The following is a 26,504-nucleotide window of genomic DNA, read 5'->3' on the forward strand; positions in this document are numbered from 1 at the left end:
GGGATGGGACAGACTCTAGAATACATACAAGTCCCTTCTGTCTGTGTCACTGTCACTTTGCGGCGGGACAGACTGTAGGATACGTACAAGCCCCTTCTGTCTGTGTCACTGTCACCCTGCGGTGGGAGGGACAGACTTTGGTTCCTCTCTGTAGTGAGTTCCAATTTCTAGCTCGGTATAACCAGTCCAGTCACATTTCACAGGGACAGACACACAGTTACCAGCAGTGACCTTTATTACAAGCAGACCAGGAGAATGGACGGACATATTATATACATGACTGTGTGTACTGAGACAGCCCCTCATCCCAACATAACACAGGGATTACTCTGACTCGCTGAGTATGAAGTACAGATGTGTGTTGGAGGAGTAGGTTAGATGCTGGCCTCTGAAGTAGTGTTATCAGTTCAGTATGTTCCAGGAAAAGTCCCTTTACCTCCCTGTGTCCAGGGTACCACAACATTTACAATGTGAGCTGTCACTGTGTCACTGTGTACACTGCCAGCATTAGACAGTAATACAGTTGTATTATTATTTAAATATATATATATATATATATATATATATATGAGAGAAGCCATTTTCTCCCGAGGAAGGGGAGGGGGCTAAGAACCCTCTAAGGGGTAAGGCACAAAACCTAAGTGAAGTGATGAACATCAAGAGTACCGCTGCTCCCTATGTACACCCAGAGTACCGCTGCTCCCTATGTACACCCAGAGTACCGCTGCTCCCTATGTACACCCAGAGTACCGCTGCTCCCTATGTACACCCAGAGTACCGCTGCTCCCTATGTACACACAGAGTACCGCTGCTCCCTATGTACACACAGAGTACCGCTGCTCCCTATGTACACACCGAGTTACGCTGCTCCCTATGTACACCCAGAGTACCGCTGCTCCCTATGTACACACAGAGTATCGCTGCTCCCTAAGTACACCCAGAGTACCGCTGCTCCCTATGTACACCCAGAGTACCGCTGCTCCCTATGTACACACCGAGTACCGCTGCTCCCTATGTACACACCGAGTACCGCTGCTCCCTATGTACACACCGAGTACCGCTGCTCCCTATGTACACCCAGAGTACCGCTGCTCCCTATGTACACCCAGAGTACCGCTGCTCCCTATGTACACCCAGAGTACCGCTGCTCCCTATGTACACCCAGAGTACCGCTGCTCCCTATGTACACACAGAGTACCGCTGCTCCCTATGTACACACAGAGTACCGCTGCTCCCTATGTACACACCGAGTTACGCTGCTCCCTATGTACACCCAGAGTACCGCTGCTCCCTATGTACACACAGAGTATCGCTGCTCCCTAAGTACACCCAGAGTACCGCTGCTCCCTATGTACACCCAGAGTACCGCTGCTCCCTATGTACACACCGAGTACCGCTGCTCCCTATGTACACACCGAGTACCGCTGCTCCCTATGTACACACCGAGTACCGCTGCTCCCTATGTACACACCGAGTACCGCTGCTCCCTATGTACACCCAGAGTACCGCTGCTCCCTATGTACACCCAGAGTACCGCTGCTCCCTATGTACACACAGAGTACCGCTGCTCCCTATGTACACACAGAGTACCGCTGCTCCCTATGTACACACCGAGTTACGCTGCTCCCTATGTACACCCAGAGTACCGCTGCTCCCTATGTACACAGAGTACCGCTGCACCCTATGTACACACCGAGTACCGCTGCTCCCTATGTACACACCGAGTACCGCTGCTCCCTATGTACACACCGAGTACCGCTGCTCCCTATGTACACACCGAGTACCGCTGCTCCCTATGTACACCCAGAGTACCGCTGCTCCCTATGTACACCCAGAGTACCGCTGCTCCCTATGTACACACAGAGTACCGCTGCTCCCTATGTACACACAGAGTACCGCTGCTCCCTATGTACACACCGAGTACCGCTGCTCCCTATGTACACACCGAGTACCGCTGCTCCCTATGTACACCCAGAGTACCGCTGCTCCCTATGTACACCCAGAGTACCGCTGCTCCCTATGTACACACAGAGTACCGCTGCTCCCTATGTACACACAGAGTACCGCTGCTCCCTATGTACACACCGAGTTACGCTGCTCCCTATGTACACCCAGAGTACCGCTGCTCCCTATGTACACAGAGTACCGCTGCTCCCTATGTACACACCGAGTACCGCTGCTCCCTATGTACACACCGAGTACCGCTGCTCCCTATGTACACACCGAGTACCGCTGCTCCCTATGTACACACCGAGTACCGCTGCTCCCTATGTACACCCAGAGTACCGCTGCTCCCTATGTACACACAGAGTACCGCTGCTCCCTATGTACACACAGAGTACCGCTGCTCCCTATGTACACACCGAGTTACGCTGCTCCCTATGTACACCCAGAGTACCGCTGCTCCCTATGTACACAGAGTACCGCTGCTCCCTATGTACACAGAGTACCGCTGCTCCCTATGTACACCCAGAGTACCGCTGCTCCATATGTACACCCAGAGTACCGCTGCTCCCTATGTACACACCGAGTACCGCTGCTCCCTATGTACACCCAGAGTACCGCTGCTCCCTATGTACACACCGATTACCGCTGCTCCCTATGTACACACAGAGTACCGCTGCTCCCTATTCACATAATTAGGGTTATTTATAAGCCTGCTGTCCCATTTACCTCTTGTTAAAGAGACAGCATGTTCCCTGGAATCGGCCTCGCCCGTTTTCTTACAAATCTCCTTAAAATGGGCCCCGATATATACTGGGAGTGAGGATTTCTCAGCTTTTCTCACAAGGTAATTCAATTGCTGCTGTTATCCCCAGGCCCTCCCCTCAGTCTGAGTCCTCTGCGGCCCCCACCTCAGGTCTGAGCCCCCCGGGGCCCCGCCTCAGTCTGAGCTCCCCGGGGCCCCCGCCTCAGTATGTGCCCCCCAGGGCCCCCGCCTCGGTCTGAGCCCCCCGGGGCCCCCGCCTCGGTCTGAGCCCCCCGCCTCGGTCTGAGCCCCCCGGGGCCCCCGCCTCGGTCTGAGCCCCCCGGGCTCTGGTCAGAGGGACGTAGCGAATCCGATGCGGTTGTGGCGCCGGTCAAATTCGGTGTAATACTGTCCTATGAATGTGGCCCCCAGGATCCAGAGGGGCCCCGCAGGAGGGGGAATATCCAGGGAGGTGAAAGCCACGGAGCATACCTCCTCCCCAAACTGGGACTGCTGCGGAGGAGAGGACAGTATCAGAGCACAGCTATCTCAGCGTGACACGCGCGGCTATCTCTCAGCGTGACGCGCGCGGCTATCTCTCAGCGTGACGCGCGCGGCTATCTCTCAGCGTGACGCACGCGGCTATCAGTGTGACACGCACGGCTATCTCTCAGCGTGACGCACGTGGGTTTCAGTGTGACACGCACGGCTATATCTCAGTGTGACACGCGCGGCTATCTCTCAGCGTGACACGCGCGGCTATCAGTGTGACACGCACGGCTATCTCTCAGTGTGACACGCGCGGCTATCTCTCAGCGTGACACGCGCGGCTATCAGTGTGACACGCACGGCTATCTCTCAGCGTGACGCGCACGGCTATCAGTGTGACACGCACGGCTATCTCTCAGTGTGACACGCGCGGCTATCAGTGTGACACGCACGGCTATCAGTGTGACACGCACGGCTATCTCTCAGTGTGACACGCGCGGCTATCTCAGCGTGACGCACGCGGCTATCTCTCAGCGTGACGCGCACGGCTATCAGTGTGACACGCACGGCTATCTCTCAGCGTGACGCGCGCGGCTATCAGTGTGACACGCGCGGCTATCTCTCAGCGTGACACGCGCGGCTATCTCTCAGCGTGACACGCGCGGCTATCTCTCAGCGTGACACGCGCGGCTATCTCTCAGCGTGACGCGCGCGGCTATCTCTCAGTGTGACACGCGCGGCTATCAGTGTGACACGCGCGGCTATCTCTCAGCGTGACGCGCGCGGCTATCTCTCAGCGTGACACGCGCGGCTATCAGTGTGACGCGCGCGGCTATCAGTGTGACACGCACGGCTATCTCTCAGCGTGACACACGCGGCTATCTCTCAGTGTGACGCGCGCGGCTATCTCTCAGCGTGACGCGCGCGGCTATCTCTCAGCGTGACACGCGCGGCTATCAGTGTGACACGCACGGCTATCTCTCAGTGTGACACGCGCGGCTATCTGTCAGTGTGACACGCGCGGCTATCTCTCAGCGTGACACGCGCGGCTATCAGTGTGACACGCACGGCTATCTCTCAGCGTGACACACGCGGCTATCTCTCAGCGTGACACGCGCGGCTATCAGTGTGACGCGCGCGGCTATCTCTCAGCGTGACACGCACGGCTATCTGTCAGTGTGACACGCGCGGCTATCTCTCAGCGTGACACGCGCGGCTATCTCAGCGTGACACGCGCGGCTATCTCTCAGCGTGACACGCGCGGCTTTCAGTGTGACACGCGCGGCTATCTCTCAGCGTGACACGCGCGGCTATCTCTCAGCGTGACACGCGCGGCTATCTCAGCGTGACACGCGCGGCTATCTCTCAGCGTGACGCGCGCGGCTATCTCTCAGCGTGACACGCGCGGCTTTCAGTGTGACACGCGCGGCTATCTCTCAGTGTGACACGCGCGGCTATCTCTCAGCGTGACGCGCGCGGCTTTCAGTGTGACACGCACGGCTATCTCTCAGCGTGACACGCGCGGCTATCTCAGCGTGACACGCGCGGCTATCTCTCAGCGTGACGCGCGCGGCTTTCAGTGTGACACGCACGGCTATCTCTCAGCGTGACACGCGCGGCTATCTCAGCGTGACACGCGCGGCTATCTCTCAGCGTGACACACGCGGCTATCTCTCAGCGTGACACGCGCGGCTATCTCAGCGTGACACGCGCGGCTATCTCTCAGCGTGACGCGCGCGGCTTTCAGTGTGACACGCACGGCTATCTCTCAGCGTGACACGCGCGGCTATCTCAGCGTGACACGCGCGGCTATCTCTCAGCGTGACGCGCGCGGCTTTCAGTGTGACACGCGCGGCTATCTCTCAGCGTGACGCGCGCGGCTATCAGTGTGACACGCACGGCTATCTCTCAGCGTGACACACGCGGCTATCTCTCAGCGTGACACGCGCGGCTATCAGTGTGACGCGCGCGGCTATCTCTCAGCGTGACACGCACGGCTATCTGTCAGTGTGACACGCGCGGCTATCTCTCAGCGTGACACGCGCGGCTATCTCAGCGTGACACGCGCGGCTATCTCTCAGCGTGACACGCGCGGCTTTCAGTGTGACACGCGCGGCTATCTCTCAGCGTGACACGCGCGGCTATCTCTCAGCGTGACACGCGCGGCTATCTCAGCGTGACACGCGCGGCTATCTCTCAGCGTGACGCGCGCGGCTATCTCTCAGCGTGACACGCGCGGCTTTCAGTGTGACACGCGCGGCTATCTCTCAGTGTGACACGCGCGGCTATCTCTCAGCGTGACGCGCGCGGCTTTCAGTGTGACACGCACGGCTATCTCTCAGCGTGACACGCGCGGCTATCTCAGCGTGACACGCGCGGCTATCTCTCAGCGTGACGCGCGCGGCTTTCAGTGTGACACGCACGGCTATCTCTCAGCGTGACACGCGCGGCTATCTCAGCGTGACACGCGCGGCTATCTCTCAGCGTGACACACGCGGCTATCTCTCAGCGTGACACGCGCGGCTATCTCAGCGTGACACGCGCGGCTATCTCTCAGCGTGACGCGCGCGGCTTTCAGTGTGACACGCACGGCTATCTCTCAGCGTGACACGCGCGGCTATCTCAGCGTGACACGCGCGGCTATCTCTCAGCGTGACGCGCGCGGCTTTCAGTGTGACACGCGCGGCTATCTCTCAGCGTGACGCGCGCGGCTATCTCTCAGCGTGACACGCGCGGCTATCTCAGCGTGACGCGCGCGGCTATCTCTCAGCGTGACGCGCGCGGCTATCAGTGTGACACGCACGGCTATCTCTCAGCGTGACACGCGCGGCTATCTCTCAGTGTGACACGCGCGGCTATCAGTGTGACACGCACGGCTATCAGTGTGACACGCACGGCTATCTCTCAGCGTGACACGCGCGGCTATCTCTCAGTGTGACGCGCGCAGCTATCTCTCAGTGTGACGCGCGCGGCTATCTCTCAGTGTGACACGCGCGGCTATCTCTCAGCGTGACACGCGCGGCTATCTCTCAGCGTGACGCGCGCGGCTATCTTTCAGCGTGACGCGCGCGGCTATCTCTCAGCGTGACATGCGCGGCTATCAGTGTGACACGCGTGGCTATTTCTCAGTGTGACACACGCGGCTATCTCAGTGTGACACGCACGGCTATCTCTCAGCGTGACGCGCGCGGCTATCTCTCAGTGTGACACGCGCGGCTATCAGTGTGACACGCGCGGCTATCAGTGTGACACGCGCGGCTATCAGTGTGACACGCGTGGCTATCTCAGTGTGACACGCGCGGCTATCTCAGTGTGACACGCGCGGCTATCAGTGTGACACGCGCGGCTATCTCTCAGCGTGACGCGCGCGGCTATCTCAGTGTGACACGCGCGGCTATCTCTCAGTGTGACACGCGCGGCTATATCTCAGTGTGACGCGCGCGGCTATCTCAGTGTGACACGCGCGGCTATCTCTCAGTGTGACACGCGCGGCTATCTCTCAGTGTGACACGCGCGGCTATCTCTCAGTGTGACACGCACGGCTATCTCTCAGTGTGACACGCACGGCTATCTCTCAGTGTGACATGCGCGGCTATCAGTGTGACACGCGTGGCTATTTCTCAGTGTGACACACGCGGCTATCTCAGTGTGACACGCGTGGCTATCTCTCAGCGTGACGCGCGCGGCTATCTCTCAGTGTGACATGCGCGGCTATCAGTGTGACACGCGTGGCTATTTCTCAGTGTGACACACGCGGCTATCTCAGTGTGACACGCGCGGCTATCTCTCAGTGTGACACGCGCGGCTATCAGTGTGACACGCGCGGCTATCAGTGTGACACGCGCGGCTATCAGTGTGACACGCGCGGCTATCAGTGTGACACGCGCGGCTATCAGTGTGACACGCACGGCTCTCTCTCAGTGTGACACGCGTGGCTATCTCAGTGTGACACGCGCGGCTATCTCAGTGTGACACGCGCGGCTATCTCTCAGTGTGACACGCGCGGCTATCTCTCAGCGTGACGCGCGCGGCTATCTCTCAGCGTGACACGCGCGGCTATATCTCAGCGTGACACGCGCGGCTATCTCTCAGCGTGACGCGCGCGGCTATCTCTCAGTGTGACACGCGCGGCTTTCAGTGTGACACGCGCGGCTATCAGTGTGACACGCGCGGCTATCAGTGTGACACGCGCGGCTATCAGTGTGACACGCGTGGCTATCTCAGTGTGACACGCGCGGCTATCTCAGTGTGACACGCGCGGCTATCAGTGTGACACGCGCGGCTATCAGTGTGACACGCGCGGCTATCTCTCAGCGTGACACGCGCGGCTATCTCTCAGCGTGACGCGCGCGGCTATCTCTCAGCGTGACGCGCGCGGCTATCTCTCAGCGTGACGCGCGCGGCTATCTCTCAGCGTGACACGCGCGGCTATCAGTGTGACACGCACGGCTATCTCTCAGCGTGACACGCGCGGCTATCTCTCAGTGTGACACGCGCGGCTATCTCTCAGCGTGACGCGCGCGGCTATCTCTCAGTGTGACACGCGCGGCTATCAGTGTGACACGCGCGGCTATCAGTGTGACACGCGCGGCTATCAGTGTGACACGCGCGGCTATCAGTGTGACACGCGTGGCTATCTCAGTGTGACACGCGCGGCTATCTCAGTGTGACACGCGCGGCTATCAGTGTGACACGCGCGGCTATCAGTGTGACACGCGCGGCTATCTCTCAGCGTGACGCGCGCGGCTATCTCAGTGTGACACGCGCGGCTATCTCTCAGTGTGACACGCGCGGCTATCTCTCAGTGTGACGCGCGGCTATCTCTCAGCGTGACGCGCGCGGCTATCTCTCAGCGTGACGCGCGCGGCTATCTCTCAGCGTGACGCGCGCGGCTATCTCTCAGCGTGACGCGCGCGGCTATCTCAGTGTGACACGCGCGGCTATCTCTCAGCGTGACACGCGCGGCTATCTCTCAGCGTGACGCGCGCGGCTATCTCTCAGCGTGACGCGCGCGGCTATCTCAGTGTGACACGCGCGGCTATCTCTCAGTGTGACACGCGCGGCTATCTCTCAGTGTGACACGCGCGGCTATCTCTCAGTGTGACGCGCGCGGCTATCTCTCAGCGTGACGCGCGCGGCTATCAGTGTGACACGCACGGCTATCTCTCAGCGTGACACGCGCGGCTATCTCTCAGTGTGACACGCGCGGCTATCAGTGTGACACGCACGGCTATCTCTCAGCGTGACACGAGCGGCTATCTCTCAGTGTGACACGCGCGGCTATCTCTCAGTGTGACGCGCGCGGCTATCTCTCAGCGTGACGCGCGCGGCTATCTCTCAGCGTGACGCGCGCGGCTATCTCTCAGCGTGACGCGCGCGGCTATCTCTCAGCGTGACGCGCGCGGCTATCTCTCAGCGTGACGCGCGCGGCTATCTCTCAGCGTGACGCGCGCGGCTATCTCTCAGCGTGACACGCATGGCTATCTCTCAGCGTGACGCGCGCGGCTATCTCAGCGTGACGCGCGCGGCTATCAGTGTGACACGCGCGGCTATCTCAGCGTGACGCGCGCGGCTATCAGTGTGACGCGCGCAGCTATCTCTCAGTGTGACGCGCGCGGCTATCTCTCAGCGTGACGCGCGCGGCTATCTCTCAGCGTGACGCGCGCGGCTATCTCTCAGCGTGACGCGCGCGGCTATCTCTCAGCGTGACGCGCGCGGCTATCTCAGCGTGACGCGCGCGGCTATCAGTGTGACACGCGCGGCTATCTCTCAGCGTGACGCGCGTGGCTATCTCTCAGCGTGACGCGCGCGGCTATGTCTCAGCGTGACGCGCGCGGCTATGTCTCAGCGTGACGCGCGCGGCTATCTCTCAGCGTGACGCGCGCGGCTATCTCTCAGCGTGACGCGCGCGGCTATCTCTCAGCGTGACGCGCGCGGCTATCTCTCAGCGTGACGCGCGCGGCTATCTCAGCGTGACGCGCGCGGCTATCAGTGTGACACGCGCGGCTATCTCTCAGCGTGACGCGCGCAGCTATCTGTCAGTACGTACCTGTAGGGTATACGCCGGCCCACTGAGCGTGTACATGTTCCCCCCCATGTGGAAGGAGATGTCGGGGAGCTGGTGAACCTTATCACAGTCCACAATGTACTGAAAGAGGGAGGGGGGGTCAGGAACAGAGACGAGGGGGGGGGGCAGGAGACAGAGAGAGGGTCAGGAGAGAGGGGAGGGTCAGGAGAGAGGGGGGGTCAGGAGACAGAGAGAGGGGGTCAGGAGACAGAGAGAGGGGGGCAGGATACAGAGAGAGGGGGGCAGGAGACAGAGGGGGCAGGAGACAGAGGGGGCAGGACAGAGGGGGGGGGGCAGGACAGGGGGGGCAGGAGACAGAGAGGGGGGTCAGGAGAGAGGGGGGGGTCAGGAGACAGAGAGAGGGGTCCGGACACAGAGAGAGGGGTGGTCAGGAGACAAATGCAGAAAGAGAGAGAGGAAGGGGTCAGAAGAAAAGGAGAGGGGGGATCAGCAGAGAGAGTGGGTGTGGCTGTGTGGGGGGGTCAGGAGAGAGGGGTTTGCAGAAGTAAACTATCCTCACAATATGAGCATCCTGCAGCAATGTTCTCATTACTACAGGTGCGATGAAGTTATTGTCTTGTTTTCACGGTCATACTTTCGCCTACTTCATAATGCAGCAAATTCATCTTGTAAGGGTAAACACTGACCCCCGCTGGTAGCAGTCAGTACTGCACGTCCCTTCCCTGCCTGTGTACTGCATGATACACTATAACTGAGCAGTGTTCAGTGTCTCCCTGACCCAGGGTTACTGAGCTTCTCACCTCTCCTTCTGCCAACTCGGTGGCCCCGATGGCTTTCATGAGGACAGACACTGTGCCGGCCGGGCCCGTGATGTAAGCAGCGCCTGTGTCTATCACTACCGAGCATCCATCCTTACAGAACAGGACCTCCGCCCCAACAGACACCCTGCGGGGGAGGGGACCGTGTCACAATAAGGGACCAGAGGGAGATGTGACACTGGTGGATGTGTCACTGTGTGAAGCTGCTGTGGGCTGGACAGACTGTGTGGCTCTTTTGTCACCTTAAAAATGGTTGCTGGCTCTGTCTATGTGTCCCTGTGTCACACTGCACGGTCTCTGTCCTTGTGTCACTGTGTCACACTGCACGGTCTCTGTCCTTGTGACACTGTCACCCTGCAGGGTCTCTGTCCTTGTGTCACTGTGTCACACTGCACGGTCTCTGTCCTTGTGTCACTGTGGCACCCTGCAGGGTCTCTGTCCTTGTGTCCCTGTGTCACACTGCACGGTCTCTGTCCTTGTGTCACTGTGGCACCCTGCAGGGTCTCTGTGCTTGTGTCACTGTCACCCTGCCGGGTCTCTGTCCTTGTGTCACTGTCACCCTGCAGGGTCTCTGTCCTTGTGTCACTGTGTCACCCTGCAGTATTTCTGTCCTTGTGTCACTGTCACCCTGCAGGGTCTCTTCCTTGTGTCACCCTGCAGGGTCTCTGTCCTTGTGTCACTCTGCAGTATTTCTGTCCTTGTGTCACTGTCACCCTGCAGGGTCTCTGTCCTTGTGTCACTGTGTCACCCTGCAGGGTCTCTGTCCTTGTGTCACTTTGTCACCCTGCAGGTTCTCTGTCCTTGTGTCACTGTGTCACCCTGCAGTGTCTCTGTGCTTGTGTCACTGTGGCACCCTGCAAGTTCTCTGTCCTTGTGTCACTGTCACCCTGCAGGGTCTCTGTCCTTGTGTCACTGTCGCCCTGCAGGGTCTCTATCCTTGTGTCACTGTGTCACCCTGCAGTGTCTCTGTCCTTGTGTCACTGTGGCACCCTGCAGGGTCTCTGTCCTTGTGTCACTGTCACCCTGCAGGGTCTCTGTCCTTGTGTCACTGTCACCCTGCAGTGTCTCTGTCTTTGTGTCACTGTGTCACCCTGCAGGGTCTCTGTCCTTGTGTCACTGTGTCACCCTGCAGTATTTCTGTCCTTGTGTCACTGTCACCCTGCAGGGTCTCTGTCCTTGTGTCACTGTGTCACCCTGCAGGGCCTCTGTCCTTGTGTCACTGTGTCACCCTGCAGTATTTCTGTCCTTGTGTCACTGTCACCCAGCAGGGTCTCTGTCCTTGTGTCACTGTGTCACCCTGTGGGGTCTCTCACCCCTTCATGTTGATTTCCCAGTATCCCTTCTTCTTGAGGTTCAGATACTGGAAGCTCCCCGTGTAATAAGAGGGGTCTGATCCCCCCAGAATAATCTCCCCTCCCGGCTTCAGGTGGGCGTCCCTGTGAGCGGAGATAAAAACAGGGTATCAGAGACCCCGTGGGAGCACAGGGCAGTAAGGGGGAGGAAAGAGGCTACCTGGGTCCCAATGGCATAAGCTGAGGGATAGCAAGGTTATATAGGCGAGAATGAGGTAAAGTAGAGGGTGAGCTTATATAGGGGGAGTGAAGTTATATAGGGGAGGTGGATGATGTATAAAGGGAGTGAGGTTTTATAGGAGGCAGTGGCTATATAGGGTGTGAACTTATATGGGAGAGTGAGGTTATATAGGAGGGGTGAGTATTAGTAGGGGTGGCTATATAGGGGTGATGTTATATGGGGCAGGGAAGTTATATCGGAGGCAGTGAGTATTAGTGGGGATGAGGTTATATGGGAGAGTGGGGTTATATAGGGGGAGTTATGTTATACAGCAGGCTGTGAGTATTAGTAGGGGTGGCTATATGGGGGAGTGAGGTTATATGGGAAAGTGGGGTTATATAGGGGGAGAGGTTATATAGGAAACAGTGAGTGGCTATGTAGCGGTGTCTATAGGGGTGGCTATGTAGCGAGTGAGGTTATGTAGGGGGGAGGGAGGATGTATAGCGGAAAGGAGGTTATATAGAGGGGATGAGAATAAGTAGAGGGGGCAAGATTATATAAGGAGAATGAGGCTGTACAGCGGGAGTGAGTTTACATGGGGGCAGTGAGGTTATATAGGGGGAGTGAGCCTGTTAATGTTTAGGGCGGGCTGAGCCTGTCTTGCTGGCCCAGCGGGTGCAGGGTGGGGCAGAGGCGCGGGCTGAGAGGCTGTTACCGCACAGGGCACCGTGTTAGTGGGGGTGACATCGGTGGGGGGGATTTGGGGATTTATCTTCTCACTTGTAACGTCTGCAAAGAAAGGAGACCCTGGTTACCCAAGCAGCTGCCACGCTGGGGCATTAATGAGAGAGAGGGGAGCACCCCCCACCCCCTTCCCCCCAATCAGGAATAGAGAGATCATTAGCATTATTACGGGAACGTCCCACTTCGCAAAAAGGTGGTGAGGGGGGAACTTCTGCCTCCGGATTTGCCTTGCAGCCCAAGAGTAACTTTGCAAATATAATCCCAGAAGTCAGGATGGCATCGGGGTAAATTGTGGGCGCGTGGGCTGCTCAAGGTGAAGGAATGCTGCAGTGATTCCTATGATGCAGAGATCTGGGGCTCTGAGTTTGTAATGAGCTCTGCAGGTATCCGAGGTGTCTGTGAGGAGGGGGGCTGCACTTTCCTAATGTAACAGACTGCAATTAATGCCCCCCCCCTCTCCCCCATCTTTTTGAGGAGCCCCCCTGGGTCGCCCTTCTCTCACCGGCTGTAATACACAGAGAACACGTCCTCCTGCAAGACTTTCTCGGACAGGATCTGGTCAAACACGGGGGTGATGCCGTCGATGGCCTGGTTGGGGAACCCCATGCCCAGCACCCCGTCAAACCGGGCAAAGATAAAGGGTAAGGCGGGCAGCGCCGTGGCCTCGGCGAACACCTGGATCACGGGGATACCTGCCACCTGTGGAGGGAGAGAGGAGGAGAGGAAGGCATGGAGGAGTGGAGGGAAGGGATAGGGGGGGGGGGGGGGAGTAGGAGAGGAAGGTGTGGAGGGGAAGGAGAAATGGGGGGAGGGAAATGGTGGAAGGGGGAGGGAGAAGGGGGGAAGGAGAAGGGGGGAAGGAGAAGAGGAGGGGAGAGAGGGGGCAAAGAGGGGGAGGGGAGGAGGGGGCAAAGGGGGAGGGGAGGAGGGGGCAAAGGGGGAGGGGAGGAGGGGGCAAAGGGGGAGGGGAGGAGGGGGCAAAGGGGGAGGGGAGGAGGGGGCAAAGGGGGAGGGGAGGAGGGGGCAGAGGGGGAGGGGAGGAGGCGGGAAGGTGGAGGGAAGGGGGAAGAGGAGGGAAGGGGGGAGAAGAGGAGGGAAGGGGGGAGAAGAGGAGGGAAGGGGGGAGAAGAGGAGGGAAGAGGGGAGAAGAGGAGGGAAGGGGGGAGAAGAGGAGGGAAGGGGGGAGGAGGAGGGAAGGGGGGAGTAGAGGAGTAATAGGAGGGAGGGGAGGAGTAGAGGGGGAAGACGAGGGTGGGGACGAGAAAAGGGCGGATGGGGAGAGGGGGGGTTGTGGGTAGAGGGATAGAGAACAAGAAAAAGGAGAGGGGAGGGAAGAGGGAAAAGATAGGAGAGGAGAAGGGGATTGGGAGATGGGAGTACAGAGAAAGAGGGGAGGGAGGAGGGAAGTGGAGAAGGTGAGAGAAGATGAGGAGAGAGTAGGGGAGGAGAGAGGTGGAAGAGGAAGGTCAAAGATTGACAGGAGGAAAAAGGGGAGATAAAGAAGAGGGGAGAGACACGAAGGAGAGGAGAGGGTGGTGGAGAAGAGAAGACAGGAGAGAGGCAGAGTGGAGGAGTGAGAGAGAAAAATAGAAGGAAAGGTAGAGAGTCAGAGAGTAAAGGAGAGAGTCAAGGATCCAGGCAGAGAGATGAGAGAGACATAGAGATACTGCCAGAGAGAGACTGACACAGAGAGGAGGGACAGACAGATACAGAGAGGGTCTGAGAGACAGCCAGAGAAACAGTCAGAGAGACGCCTCTCACTCACCACTACGAGGTCCTGGCTCAGGAAGCCCCTCACGCCCCCTGATCCGTACTGTATGGAAAAGCCTGTCCCGTTCTCCATGTAGGTTTGGGATTTGGATGAGTCGTAACGGCTATGGGACACTGTATGCGAGGGAGAGGGGTCAGTACCAAATGTTGGGGTGGAGGGAGAGCATGGTAGAAGAGGGGGGAGAGCTTGGTAGGAGAGGGGGGAGAGCTTGGTAGGAGAGGGGGAGAGCTTGGTAGGAGGGGGGGGGTAGATCTTGGTAGGCGAGGGGGTGAGAGAGCTTTGTAGGAAAGGGGGTGAGAGCTTGTTAGGAGAAGGGGAGAGCTTGGTAGGAGGAGGGGGAGAGTTTGGTAGGAGAGGGTTGGAGAGCTTGGTAGGAGAGGGGGGGAGAGCTTGGTAGGAGAGGGTTGGAGCTTGGTAGGAGAGCTTGGTAGGAGAGGGGGGGAGCTTGGTAGGAGAGGGGGAGAGCTTGGTAGGTGAGGGGGAGAGCTTGGTAGGTGAGGGGGGGAGAGCTTGGTAGGAGAGGGGGGAGTGCTTGGTAGGAGGGAAGGGGGGAGATCTTGGTAGGCGAAGGGGGGAGAGAGCTTTGTAAGAGAGGGGGGAGAGCTTGGTAGGAGAGGGGCGAGCTTGGTAAGAGAAGGGGAGAGCTTGGTAGGAGGGGGGGAGAGCTTGGTAGTAGAGGGTTGGAGAGCTTGGTAGGAGAGGGTTGGAGAGCTTGGTAGGAGAGGGGGGGAGCTTGGTGGGAGAGCTTGGTAGAAGAAGCGGGGAAGCTTGGTAGGAGAGGGGGAGAGCTTGATGGGTGAGGGGGGAGAGCTTGGTAGGAGAGGGGGGAGAGCTTGGTAGGAGAGGGGGAGAGGTTTGGTAGGAGAGGGGGGGAGCTTGGTAGGAGAGGGGAGAGAGCTTGGTATGAGAGGGGGGGAGAGCTTGGTACTAGGGGGGGGAGAGCTTGGTATGAGGGGGGAGAGCTTGGTAGGAGAGGGGGGGAAGAGCTTGGTAGGAGAGGGGGGGAGCTTGGTGGGAGAGGGGGGGAGAGCTTGGTAGGAGAGGGGGGAGAGCTTGGTAGAAGAGGGAGGAAGAGCTTGGTAGGAGAGGGGGGCTTGGTAGGAGAGGGGGGGCTTGGTAGGAGAGGGGGGGGGTTGGTAGGAGGGGGGGGAGAGCTTGGTGGGAGAGTGGGGGGGGCTTGGTAGGAGAGGTTGGAGAGCTTGGTGGGAGAGGGGGGGGGAGAGCTTGGTGGGAGAGTGGGGGGGGGGGCTTGGTAGGAGGGGGGAGAGCTTGGTGGGAGAGTGGGGGGGGCTTGGTAGGAGAGGGGGGAGAGCTTGGTGGGAGAGGGGGGGGGAGAGCTTGGTGGGAGAGGGGGGGGGGGAGAGCTTGGTAGGAGAGGGGAGATGGCCCAGGGTTAACGCATCAGAAAAATACATTGGGGAAACTGAAATGGATGAATGGACGGGGAAAGCTCTGAATTTTTGGCCAGCACAAGATAGGGAAAAAAGCAATGAGGCGTTTCCCAAAACGAGATACAAAGTATAGCTCTGCTAAGTATCTCTGTGCAGTATCTTCCATTTATTTAAAGAGCCGGGAAGAACGCAGCGTTCCGGCTCCCAGCACCCGATGAGAGGTCCCAACGGGACCCGCAACGTTGTGTATAGTTATAGAGCAGTGTGTGTGTGTGTGTGTATAGTTATAGAGCAGTGTGTGTGTGTGTGTGTGTGTGTGTATAGAGCTGTGTGTGTGTGTGTGTGTGTGTGTATAGTTATAGAGCAGTGTGTGGGTGTGGGTGTGTGTGTGTATAGAGTTATAGAGCTGTGTGTGTGTGTGTGTGTGTGTGTGTGTGTGTGTGTGTGTGTGTGTGTGTGTGTGTGTGTGTGTATAGAGCTGTGTGTGTGTGTGTGTGTGTGTGTGTGTGTGTGTATAGCGTTATAGAGCAGTGTGTGTGTGTGTGTGTGTGTGTGTATAGAGTTATAGAGCAGTGTGTGTGTGTGTGTGTGTGTGTGTGTGTGTATAGAGTTATAGAGTTATAGAGCTGTGTGTGTGTGTGTGTATAGAGTTATAGAGCTGTGTGTGTGTGTATAGAGTTATAGAGCAGTGTGTGTGTGTGTGTATAGTTATAGAGCAATGTGTGTGTGTGTGTGTGTGTAGAGTTATAGAGCAGTGTGTGTGTGTGTGTGTATAGAGTTATAGAGCAGTGTGTGTGTGTGTGTGTGTGTGTGTGTGTGTGTATATATATATATAGAGTAATAGAGCAGTGTGTGCTTGTGTGTATAGAGCAGTGGTTTTAAACCCTTTTTTTTTTTTTTTTTAAGGAACCCTATAATTATTTTGTGAAATTCAGCAAAACCCCGACCCTCTCTATAGCGCGTCTGAGATCAGATGTATTGTAAGGAACTCCAACCCTCTCTAATAGCGCGTCTGAGATCAGATGCATTGTAAGGAACCCCAACCCTCTCTAATACCACGTCTGAGATCAGATGCATTGTAAGGAACCCCAACCCTCTCTAATAACGTGTCTGAGATCAGATGCATTGTAAGGAACCCCAACCCTCTCTAATAGCACATCTGAGATCAGATGTATTGTAAGGAACCCCAACCCTCTCTAATAGCGTGTCTGAGATCAGATGCATTGTAAGGAACCCCAACCCTCTCTAATAGCACGTCTGATATCAGATGCATTGTGAGGAACCCCAACCCTCTCTAATAGCGCGTCTGAGATCAGATGCATTGTGAGGAACCCCAACCCTCTCTAATAGTGCGTCTGTGCAGAGAAGTGTGTGTGTGGGTGTATGTGCAGAGCAGTGTGTGTGTTTGTGCAGAGTAGTGTGTGTGTTTGTGCAGAGTAGTGTGTGTGTCTGTGCAGAGCAGTGTGAGTCTGTGCAGAGCAGTGTGAGTCTGTGCAGAGCAATGTGTGTGTTTGTGAAAAACCGTGTGTTTGTGCAGAGCAGTGTGTGTTTGTGCAGAGCAGTGTGTGTTTGTGCAGAGCAGTGTATGTGTCTGTGCAGAGCTGTGTGTGTCTATGCAGAGCAGGGTGTGTGTACAGAGCAGTGTGTCTGTCTGTGCAGAGCAGGGTGTGTGTTTGTGCAGAGCAGGGTGTGTGTTTGTGCAGAGCAGTGTGTGTGTCTGTGCACAGCAGGGTGTGTGTCTGCAGAGCAGGGTGTGTGTTTGTTCAGAGCAGGGTGTGTGTGTGTGCAGAGCAGGGTGTGTGTGTGTGCAGAGCAGTGTGTGTCTGTGCAGAGCAGGGTGTGTGTCTGTGCAGAGCAGGGTGTGTGTATTTGTGCAGAGCAGTGTGTGTGTGTGTCTGTGCAGAGCAGTGTGTGTGTGTGTCTGTGCAGAGCAGTGTGTGTGTGTCTGTGCAGAGCAGTGTGTGTGTGTCTGTGCAGAGCAGTGTGTGTGTGTCTGTGCAGAGCAGTGTGTGTGTGTGTGCAGAGCAGTGTGTGTGTGTCTGTGCAGAGCAGTGTGTGTGTGTCTGTGCAGAGCAGTGTGTGTGTGTCTGTGCAGAGCAGTGTGTGTGTGTCTGTGCAGAGCAGTGTGTGTGTGTCTGTGCAGAGCAGTGTGTGTGTGTCTGTGCAGAGCAGTGTGTGTGTGTCTGTGCAGAGCAGTGTGCTGCATGACTGTCTGGCAGTGAGGGGTGTAGTGAAGTGCAGGTTAGAGCAGGTAGCTCTCCCCCTCCCCCCCCAACCCGCGCACTCACCACAGGCGCTGTAGAGGGGAGAGCAGCGATGGGACGGCACCCACAGGTTGGCAGATCCTGTGTCAAACACTACCTTGAATAGCTGAGGGGGGGAGCCGATACTGATCTCTCCATAATACTGTGTCTGCGGGGCCAGGACACAGTGTGAGAGGCAGGACTAATAGTGCGTGTGTGTGTGCGCGTGTGTGTGCGCGTGCGTGCGTGCGTGCGTGTGTGTGTGTGTGTGCGCACATTCACATGTCTGGCTGCGCTTATAGTGACAGCGACGCGACGTCGCCTGAAAACAAAAACATTGCCGCCGTCGCAAGCGCATATAGTAAGCGCGGCGCGATGGCAGCGACCAAACATTTGGAAGCCGATAAAATTTGGTTTTTCAGAGGCCTTCACCACATGTGACAGCCTCTGAACCAATCAATGGCCAGGTCACCACATGTGACAGCCTCTGAACCAATCAATGACCAGGTCACCACATGTGACAGCCTCTGAACCAATCAATGGCCAGGTCGCCAGCGACGTCGCCGAAAGTGAAATTCTGCCTTAGGCTGCGGCCACGCTGCCGCTGACCACGCTGTGCTTGGCGAGGTTACTTCTAGCAATTTAAATGTAGACGTTCCCGCTCACGCGGTGCGCGCGGGCTCACGCGGTGCGCGCGGGCTCACGCGGTGCGCGCGGGCTCACGCGGTGCGCACGGACTCACGCGGTGCGCACGGACTCACGCGGTGCGCGCGGGCACACACGCTCACCCACGCTTGGATAAACAAAAAAAATGACTTTGAACCGCGCTCAGCTTCCCCGCAACGCCCCCCTCCCCCGCGCGCGCTTGCGAAATAGCCAGGACACCCGGCGCTCATGCTTGGAGAGCTGGTGACGTCACCGCTCTCCAAGCATGAGCGCGGTCAGCGCCAGCAGGGGGCCGCAGCCTTAGGACTTGGCCAGGTATGGGCACGCTGGCGCTCGTACGCTGTGCCCTGCTCGGCCGGGCGATTCGTGGCTAGGTGCGCTGGCGTCTGGTGGCGCGGCCACGACGTCACAGACCAGGTTCGCCCTCATCGGGCGAACCGCTCTTGTGACGCGCTTGCGAGCAGCAAATTCACGCTGGTCACACACATTGTCGCACACAGCTTTTAAGCACAGCATGGGAATCATGGAAGTGTGTGTGTGTGTGTGTGTGTGTGTGTGTGTGTGTGTGTGTGTGTGTGTGTGTGTGTGTGTGTGTGTGTGTGTGTGTGTCTCACATCCAGGTAGTTGGTGAGCACGGTCGGGGCGGTCCGATTGTTGGACCTTCCGTCCCCAGACGCCTTCAGCTGAGGGAAAACGTCGGTCACTTTGACCCGCATCTCCCGCAGGGTCTCCCGGATGGAAGGCATCCTCCTGAGCGGGACTCTGCGTGGACATAAGGAGAGAGGTAAGAGGCACACATCTGCAGCCCGTCCTCACATATAATACTAATATATTTCATATATCGCTGACAGTGTCTGCGGCGCTGTACATTGCATTTTGCATTCCGGAATCTCTATCCTGAAGAGCTTGCAATCTAAATGTTGATGCCAGAGGTACAGGGAGATGAAGTGACTTGGCCAAAATCCTAGGACAGGGACCTCAAAACATGCCATGTATTAAGAAATAATCTTATTGTACCCAAGGTGAGGGGGTCAGTGCCCACCTGTGACTGTCAGCGCCTACCTGTGAGGGTCAGCGCCTGCTTGTGAGGGTCAGCGCCTGCTTGTGAGGGTCAGCGCCCACCTGTGAGGGTCAGCGCCCGCCTGTGAGGGTCAGCACCCACCTGTGAGGGTCAGCGCCCACCTGTGAGGGTCAGCGCCCACCTGTGAGGGTCAGCGCCCACCTGTGAGGGTCAGCGCCCACCTGTGAGGGTCAGTGCCCGCTTGTGAGGGTCAGCGCCCACCTGTGAGGGTCAGCGCCCGCCTGTGAGGGTCAGCACCCGCCTGTGAGAGTCAGCGTCTGCCTGTGAGGGTCAGCGCCCGCCTGTGAGGGTCAGCGCCCGCCTGTGAGGGTCAGCGCCTGCCTGTGAGGGTCAGCGCCCGCCTGTGAGGGTCAGCATCTGCCTGTGAGGTTCAGCGCCCACCTGTGAGGTTCAGCGCCCACCTGTGAGGTTCAGCGCCCGCCTGTGGGGGTCAGCAACAGCCTTTGGGGGTCAGCACCTGCCTTTGAGGGTCAGCGCCCACCTGTGAGTGTCAGTGCCTGGCTGTGAGGGTCAGCGGCCGCCTGGAAGTGTCAGCGCCTGGCTGTGAGGGTCAGCGCCTGGCTGTGAGGGTCAGCGCCTGGCTGTGAGGGTCAGCTGGTGGGGAGCGTCTCACTCAGAGAACTCAGGAACCTCAGATAACTCATTGGTTTTAACTCTAAAGAATAAAGCAGTCTCATACTCCCTGGGGTAGGAATAAAGCTGTCTCATACTCCCTGGGGTAGGAATAAAGCAGTCTCATACTCCCTGGGGTAGGAATAAAGCAGTCTCTTGTTCCATGGGACAGGAATAAAGCAGTCTCTTGTTCCATGGGACAGGAGAGCTGTCTCTTGCTCCGTGGGATAGGAATAAAGCAGTCTCTTGCTCCGTGGGACAGGAGAGCTGTCTCATACTCCCTGGGATAGGAATAAAGGTGTCTCATACTCCCTGGGATAGGAATAAAGCAGTCTCATACTCCCTGGGGTAGGAATAAAGCAGTCTCTTGTTCCATGGGACAGGAATAAAGCAGTCTCTTGTTCCATGGGACAGGAGAGCTGTCTCTTGCTCCCTGGGATAGGAATAAAGCAGTCTCTTGCTCCGTGGGACAGGAGAGCTGTCTCATACTCCCTGGGATAGGAATAAAGCTGTCTCATACTCCCTGGGATAGGAATAAAGCAGTCTCTTGTTCCATGGGACAGGAGAGCTGTCTCATACTCCCTGGGATAGGAATAATGCTGTCTCATACTCCCTGGGATAGGAATAATGCTGTCTCATACTCCCTGGGATAGGAATAATGCTGTCTCATACTCCCTGGGATAGGAATAAAGCTGTCTCATACTCCCTGGGATAGGAATAATGCTGTCTCATACTCCCTGGGATAGGAATAAAGCTGTCTCATACTCCCTGGGATAGGAATAATGCTGTCTCATACTCCCTGGGATAGGAATAATGCTGTCTCATACTCCCTGGGATAGGAATAATGCTGTCTCATACTCCCTGGGATAGGAATAATGCTGTCTCATACTCCCTGGGATAGGAATAATGCTGTCTCATACTCCCTGGGGTAGGAATAATGCTGTCTCATACTCCCTGGGATAGGAATAATGCTGTCTCATACTCCCTGGGGTAGGAATAATGCTGTCTCATACTCCCTGGGATAGGAATAATGCTGTCTCATACTCCCTGGGATAGGAATAAAGCTGTCTCATACTCCCTGGGATAGGAATAAAGCTGTCTCATACTCCCTGGGGTAGGAATAAAGCTGTCTCATACTCCCTGGGATAGGAATAAAGCTGTCTCATACTCCCTGGGATAGGAATAAAGCTGTCTCATACTCCCTGGGGTAGGAATAAAGCAGTCTCATACTCCCTGGGGTAGGAATAAAGCAGTCTCTTGTTCCATGGGACAGGAATAAAGCAGTCTCTTGTTCCATGGGACAGGAGAGCTGTCTCATACTCCCTGGGATAGGAATAATGCTGTCTCATACTCCCTGGGGTAGGAATAATGCTGTCTCATACTCCCTGGGATAGGAATAATGCTGTCTCATACTCCCTGGGATAGGAATAATGCTGTCTCATACTCCCTGGGATAGGAATAATGCTGTCTCATACTCCCTGGGATAGGAATAATGCTGTCTCATACTCCCTGGGATAGGAATAAAGCTGTCTCATACTCCCTGGGATAGGAATAATGCTGTCTCATACTCCCTGGGATAGGAATAAAGCTGTCTCATACTCCCTGGGATAGGAATAAAGCAGTCTCATACTCCCTGGGATAGGAATAAAGCAGTCTCATACTCCCTGGGATAGGAATAATGCTGTCTCATACTCCCTGGGATAGGAATAAAGCTGTCTCATACTCCCTGGGGTAGGAATAAAGCAGTCTCATACTCCCTGGGATAGGAATAATGCTGTCTCATACTCCCTGGGATAGGAATAATGCTGTCTCATACTCCCTGGGATAGGAATAATGCTGTCTCATACTCCCTGGGATAGGAATAATGCTGTCTCATACTCCCTGGGATAGGAATAAAGCTGTCTCATACTCCCTGGGATAGGAATAAAGCAGTCTCATACTCCCTGGGATAGGAATAAAGCAGTCTCATACTCCCTGGGATAGGAATAATGCTGTCTCATACTCCCTGGGATAGGAATAAAGCAGTCTCATACTCCCTGGGATAGGAATAATGCAGTCTCATACTCCCTGGGATAGGAATAATGCTGTCTCATACTCCCTGGGATAGGAATAATGCTGTCTCATACTCCCTGGGATAGGAATAATGCTGTCTCATACTCCCTGGGATAGGAATAAAGCTGTCTCATACTCCCTGGGATAGGAATAATGCTGTCTCATACTCCCTGGGATAGGAATAATGCTGTCTCATACTCCCTGGGATAGGAATAAAGCTGTCTCATACTCCCTGGGATAGGAATAAAGCTGTCTCATACTCCCTGGGGTAGGAATAAAGCAGTCTCATACTCCCTGGGATAGGAATAATGCTGTCTCATACTCCCTGGGATAGGAATAATGCAGTCTCATACTCCCTGGGATAGGAATAATGCTGTCTCATACTCCCTGGGGTAGGAATAAAGCTGTCTCATACTCCCTGGGATAGGAATAATGCTGTCTCATACTCCCTGGGATAGGAATAATGCTGTCTCATACTCCCTGGGGTAGGAATAAAGCAGTCTCATTCTCCCTGGGATAGGAATAAAGCTGTCTCATACTCCCTGGGATAGGAATAATGCTGTCTCATACTCCCTGGGATAGGAATAATGCAGTCTCATACTCCCTGGGATAGGAATAAAGCTGTCTCATACTCCCTGAGATAGGAATAATGCTGTCTCATACTCCCTGGGATAGGAATAATGCTGTCTCATACTCCCTGGGATAGGAATAATGCAGTCTCATACTCCCTGGGATAGGAATAATGCTGTCTCATACTCCCTGGGATAGGAATAAAGCTGTCTCATACTCCCTGGGATAGGAATAAAGCTGTCTCTTGTTCCATGGGACAGGAATAAAGCAGTCTCTTGTTCCATGGAACAGGAGAGCTGTCTCTTGCTCCCTGGGATAGGAATAAAGCAGTCTCTTGCTCCGTGGGACAGGAGAGCTGTCTCATACTCCCTGGGATAGGAATAAAGCAGTCTCTTGTTCCATGGGACAGGAGAGCTGTCTCATACTCCCTGGGATAGGAATAATGCTGTCTCATACTCCCTGGGATAGGAATAATGCTGTCTCATACTCCCTGGGATAGGAATAAAGCTGTCTCATACTCCCTGGGGTAGGAATAATGCTGTCTCATACTCCCTGGGATAGGAATAATGCTGTCTCATACTCCCTGGGATAGGAATAAAGCTGTCTCATACTCCCTGGGATAGGAATAAAGCTGTCTCATACTCCCTGGGATAGGAATAATGCTGTCTCATACTCCCTGGGGTAGGAATAATGCTGTCTCATACTCCCTGGGATAGGAATAATGCTGTCTCATACTCCCTGGGGTAGGAATAAAGCTGTCTCATACTCCCTGGGATAGGAATAATGCTGTCTCATACTCCCTGGGGTAGGAATAATGCTGTCTCATACTCCCTGGGATAGGAATAAAGCTGTCTCATACTCCCTGGGATAGGAATAAAGCTGTCTCATACTCCCTGGGATAGGAATAATGCTGTCTCATATTCCCTGGGGTAGGAATAAAGCAGTCTCATACTCCCTGGGATAGGAATAATGCTGTCTCATACTCCCTGGGATAGGAATAATGCTGTCTCATACTCCCTGGGATAGGAATAATGCTGTCTCATACTCCCTGGGGTAGGAATAATGCTGTCTCATACTCCCTGGGATAGGAATAATGCTGTCTCATACTCCCTGGGGTAGGAATAATGCTGTCTCATACTCCCTGGGATAGGAATAAAGCTGTCTCATACTCCCTGGGATAGGAATAATGCTGTCTCATACTCCCTGGGATAGGAATAAAGCAGTCTCATACTCCCTGGGATAGGAATAATGCTGTCTCATACTCCCTGGGATAGGAATAATGCTGTCTCATACTCCCTGGGATAGGAATAATGCTGTCTCATACTCCCTGGGATAGGAATAATGCTGTCTCATACTCCCTGGGATAGGAATAAAGCTGTATCATACTCCCTGGGATAGGAATAATGCTGTCTCATACTCCCTGGGATAGGAATAATGCTGTCTCATACTCCCTGGGATAGGAATAATGCTGTCTCATACTCCCTGGGATAGGAATAATGCTGTCTCATACTCCCTGGGATAGGAATAAAGCTGTCTCATACTCCCTGGGACAGGAATAATGCTGTCTCATACTCCCTGGGATAGGAATAATGCTGTCTCATACTCCCTGGGATAGGAATAATGCTGTCTCATACTCCCTGGGATAGGAATAATGCTGTCTCCCTGCGTCTGTACGCGGCTGTTCTGCAATATGAGTTTCATGCTGCTGTCTCAGTGTGGCTGTGCGCAGGGTGACTTTCAGTTATAGGAGGGGGTACATTATTCCCCATATAACTCCGCATACCTCTGAATACCACAGTTTCCACTGTATTTATTGGTAACGTTGCTGTAAAATTCCCCAATATACCACAAAGTAGAGAACCCCGAAGCCTGCTATATCAGTATTCAACCCTCTCTAATAGCGCGTCTGAGATCAGATGCATTGTAAGGAACCCCAACCCTCTCTAATAGCGCGTCTGAGATCAGATGCATTGTAAGGAACCCCAACCCTCTCTAATAGCGTCTGAGATCAGATCCATTGTAAGGAACCCCAACCCTCTCTAATAGCGCGTCTGAGATCAGATGCATTGTAAGGAACCCCAACCCTCTCTAATAGCGCGTCTGAGATCAGATGCATTGTAAGGAACCCCAACCCTCTCTAATAGCGCGTCTGAGATCAGATGCATTGTAAGGAACCCCAACCCTCTCTAATAGCGCGTCTGAGATCAGATGCATTGTAAGGAACCCCAACCCTCTCTAATAGTGTGAGATCAGATGCATTGTAAGGAACCCCAACCCTTTCTAATAGCGCATCTGAGATTAGATACATTGTAAGGAACCCCAACCCTCTCTAATAGCGCATCTGAGATCAGATGCATTATAAGGAACCCCAACCCTCTCTAATAGCGCGTCTGATATCAGATGCATTGTGAGGAACCCCAACCCTCTCTAATAGCGCGTCTGATATCAGATGCATTGTGAGGAACCCCAACCCTCTCTAATAGTGCGTCTGAGATCAGATGCATTGTAAGGAACCCCAACCCTCTCTAATAGTGCGTCTGATATCAGATGCATTGTAAGGAACCCCAACCCTCTCTAATAGCGCGTCTGAGATCAGATGCATTATAAGGAACCCCAACCCTCTCTAATAGAGATCAGATGCATTGTAAATTGTAAATTCTTCTGTATTTGGTACAATTTTCAAATGACCTGTAATTACACGGAACCCTAGAGATGCCCGGGCTGACTGGTTACACTTGTTAATAAATAGAAAGCAGAGATACTCTGTACCTCTGACCGCTGCTCTTACCTCCGGAAGCCATCACAGGACAGGATAAGGATGCAGAGCATGTGAAGATGCAGCATGCTGGGAGCTGGGAAGTCTGTCCGCCTCTTCTCCTTGTCTCCTCTATAACTCCCCTCTCCTGTTTCTTTTTCCCCTCCCCAATTCCCTCTCTTCTTCTCTTTTTGTCTCTCTTCTCTCTCTTTCACGCTCTCTCAGTCCGTGTACCTCTCTTACCCGCTCGCGCCTCTTTCTCCACACTTAATCTGGTTTTTCTTCTCGTCTATCTCTCCTTCCTCTGTTTTTCTCTCTGGTCCCTGCTCTCCTCCTTTCTTCCTCTTTGGACTTTCTCACTCCTGCGTTCTTTTATATCTGCGCTGTGCGCTCCTGGGTTGAACCTAATTGTCTGCGATTGGTGGAGCCTGGGCGGGACCCCTCTCCCCCTCGCCCCCTTGTAGAGAAGTTTCAGAACTAAGTTTGACCTTTCTTCCTGCGAGCAGGGCAGAGACTATCCAAGTATACGTCAAAACATCACACGCGTGGGAAGAAGTTGGAAGTAAGGGAGGGGTGTGTCTGAGGTACCCAAAAGATGGTCGAGGGTATCTAGACACACCTGGGTGAGTCACTCTATTCCATCCTGGACACCCACACGTAGAGGGGCGGAGAAGATGAAGAAGAGATGGGCAAAGATGATATGGGAGCACAGGTCAAGACAAAGCTTGCGTGCAAAACAAACCTCATGGCAAAGAAAGGAAGGGACATGGACAGACGAGGGGACAGACGCAATATGAGAGGGACAGGCAGATTGAGCAGAGACGTGGGACAGTAATATGAGGGCAAAAGGGGACACTTAGAAAGACGGGACAGTGACAGAATGAAGGGACAGTCAGAGAGGAGTATGAGGGACAGAAGGACAGTGACAGGGGAGGCAGTTACAGAAAGACAGGAGACTGACAGAACCAAGTGACATCGACAGTGAGAAGGTGAAGGGACAGTGCGAAGGAACATTGGGGATAATGGATGGAGACAGAGGGGACAGTGACAAAGAGGACAGTCACAGTGAGAGGGGACATAGGA

At 55.2% G+C, this 26,504-nt stretch overlaps 1 protein-coding gene and 1 long non-coding RNA gene across 4 annotated transcripts in view; one reads left to right on the forward strand and one right to left on the reverse strand.

Annotated features, from left to right (window-relative positions):
- LOC142502565 (uncharacterized) overlaps positions 1-26,504 on the forward strand; it is a 40,825-nt gene that overhangs the window by 4,672 nt on the left and 9,649 nt on the right. For all 3 annotated transcript variants that reach the window (XR_012803794.1, XR_012803795.1, XR_012803793.1), the window contains exons 2-3: positions 12,755-12,921; positions 19,077-19,135. This is a non-coding gene — a long non-coding RNA (uncharacterized LOC142502565). The remainder of the gene's footprint in view (positions 1-12,754; positions 12,922-19,076; positions 19,136-26,504) is intronic.
- Positions 2,997-26,178, reverse strand: REN (renin). Its single transcript, XM_075613710.1, has 9 exons — positions 25,455-26,178; positions 18,966-19,113; positions 17,731-17,854; positions 14,046-14,164; positions 12,783-12,979; positions 11,338-11,460; positions 10,007-10,151; positions 9,228-9,326; positions 2,997-3,202 (listed from the first exon to the last, which is right to left on the reverse strand). Exons 1-9 carry the CDS (start codon positions 25,508-25,510, stop codon positions 3,041-3,043), a joined length of 1,173 nt encoding a protein of 390 aa, XP_075469825.1. The 5' UTR covers positions 25,511-26,178; the 3' UTR covers positions 2,997-3,040.

Source organism: Ascaphus truei, chromosome 9 (assembly GCF_040206685.1).
Source record: "Ascaphus truei isolate aAscTru1 chromosome 9, aAscTru1.hap1, whole genome shotgun sequence".
NCBI classification, from domain to species: Eukaryota; Metazoa; Chordata; class Amphibia; order Anura; family Ascaphidae; genus Ascaphus; species Ascaphus truei.

Coding starts and splice junctions, on each gene's coding strand:
- REN (XM_075613710.1), bottom strand. CDS start 25,510: ATGCTGCATCTTCACATGCTCTGCATCCTTATCCTGTCCTGTGATGGC. Junction 10,152..11,337: donor TGGGAAATCAACATGAAGGG/GTGAGAGACCCC, acceptor CCTCCCCCGCAG/GGTGTCTGTTGGGGCGGAGG. Junction 9,327..10,006: donor CCGAGTTGGCAGAAGGAGAG/GTGAGAAGCTCA, acceptor TCCCTCTTTCAG/TACATTGTGGACTGTGATAA.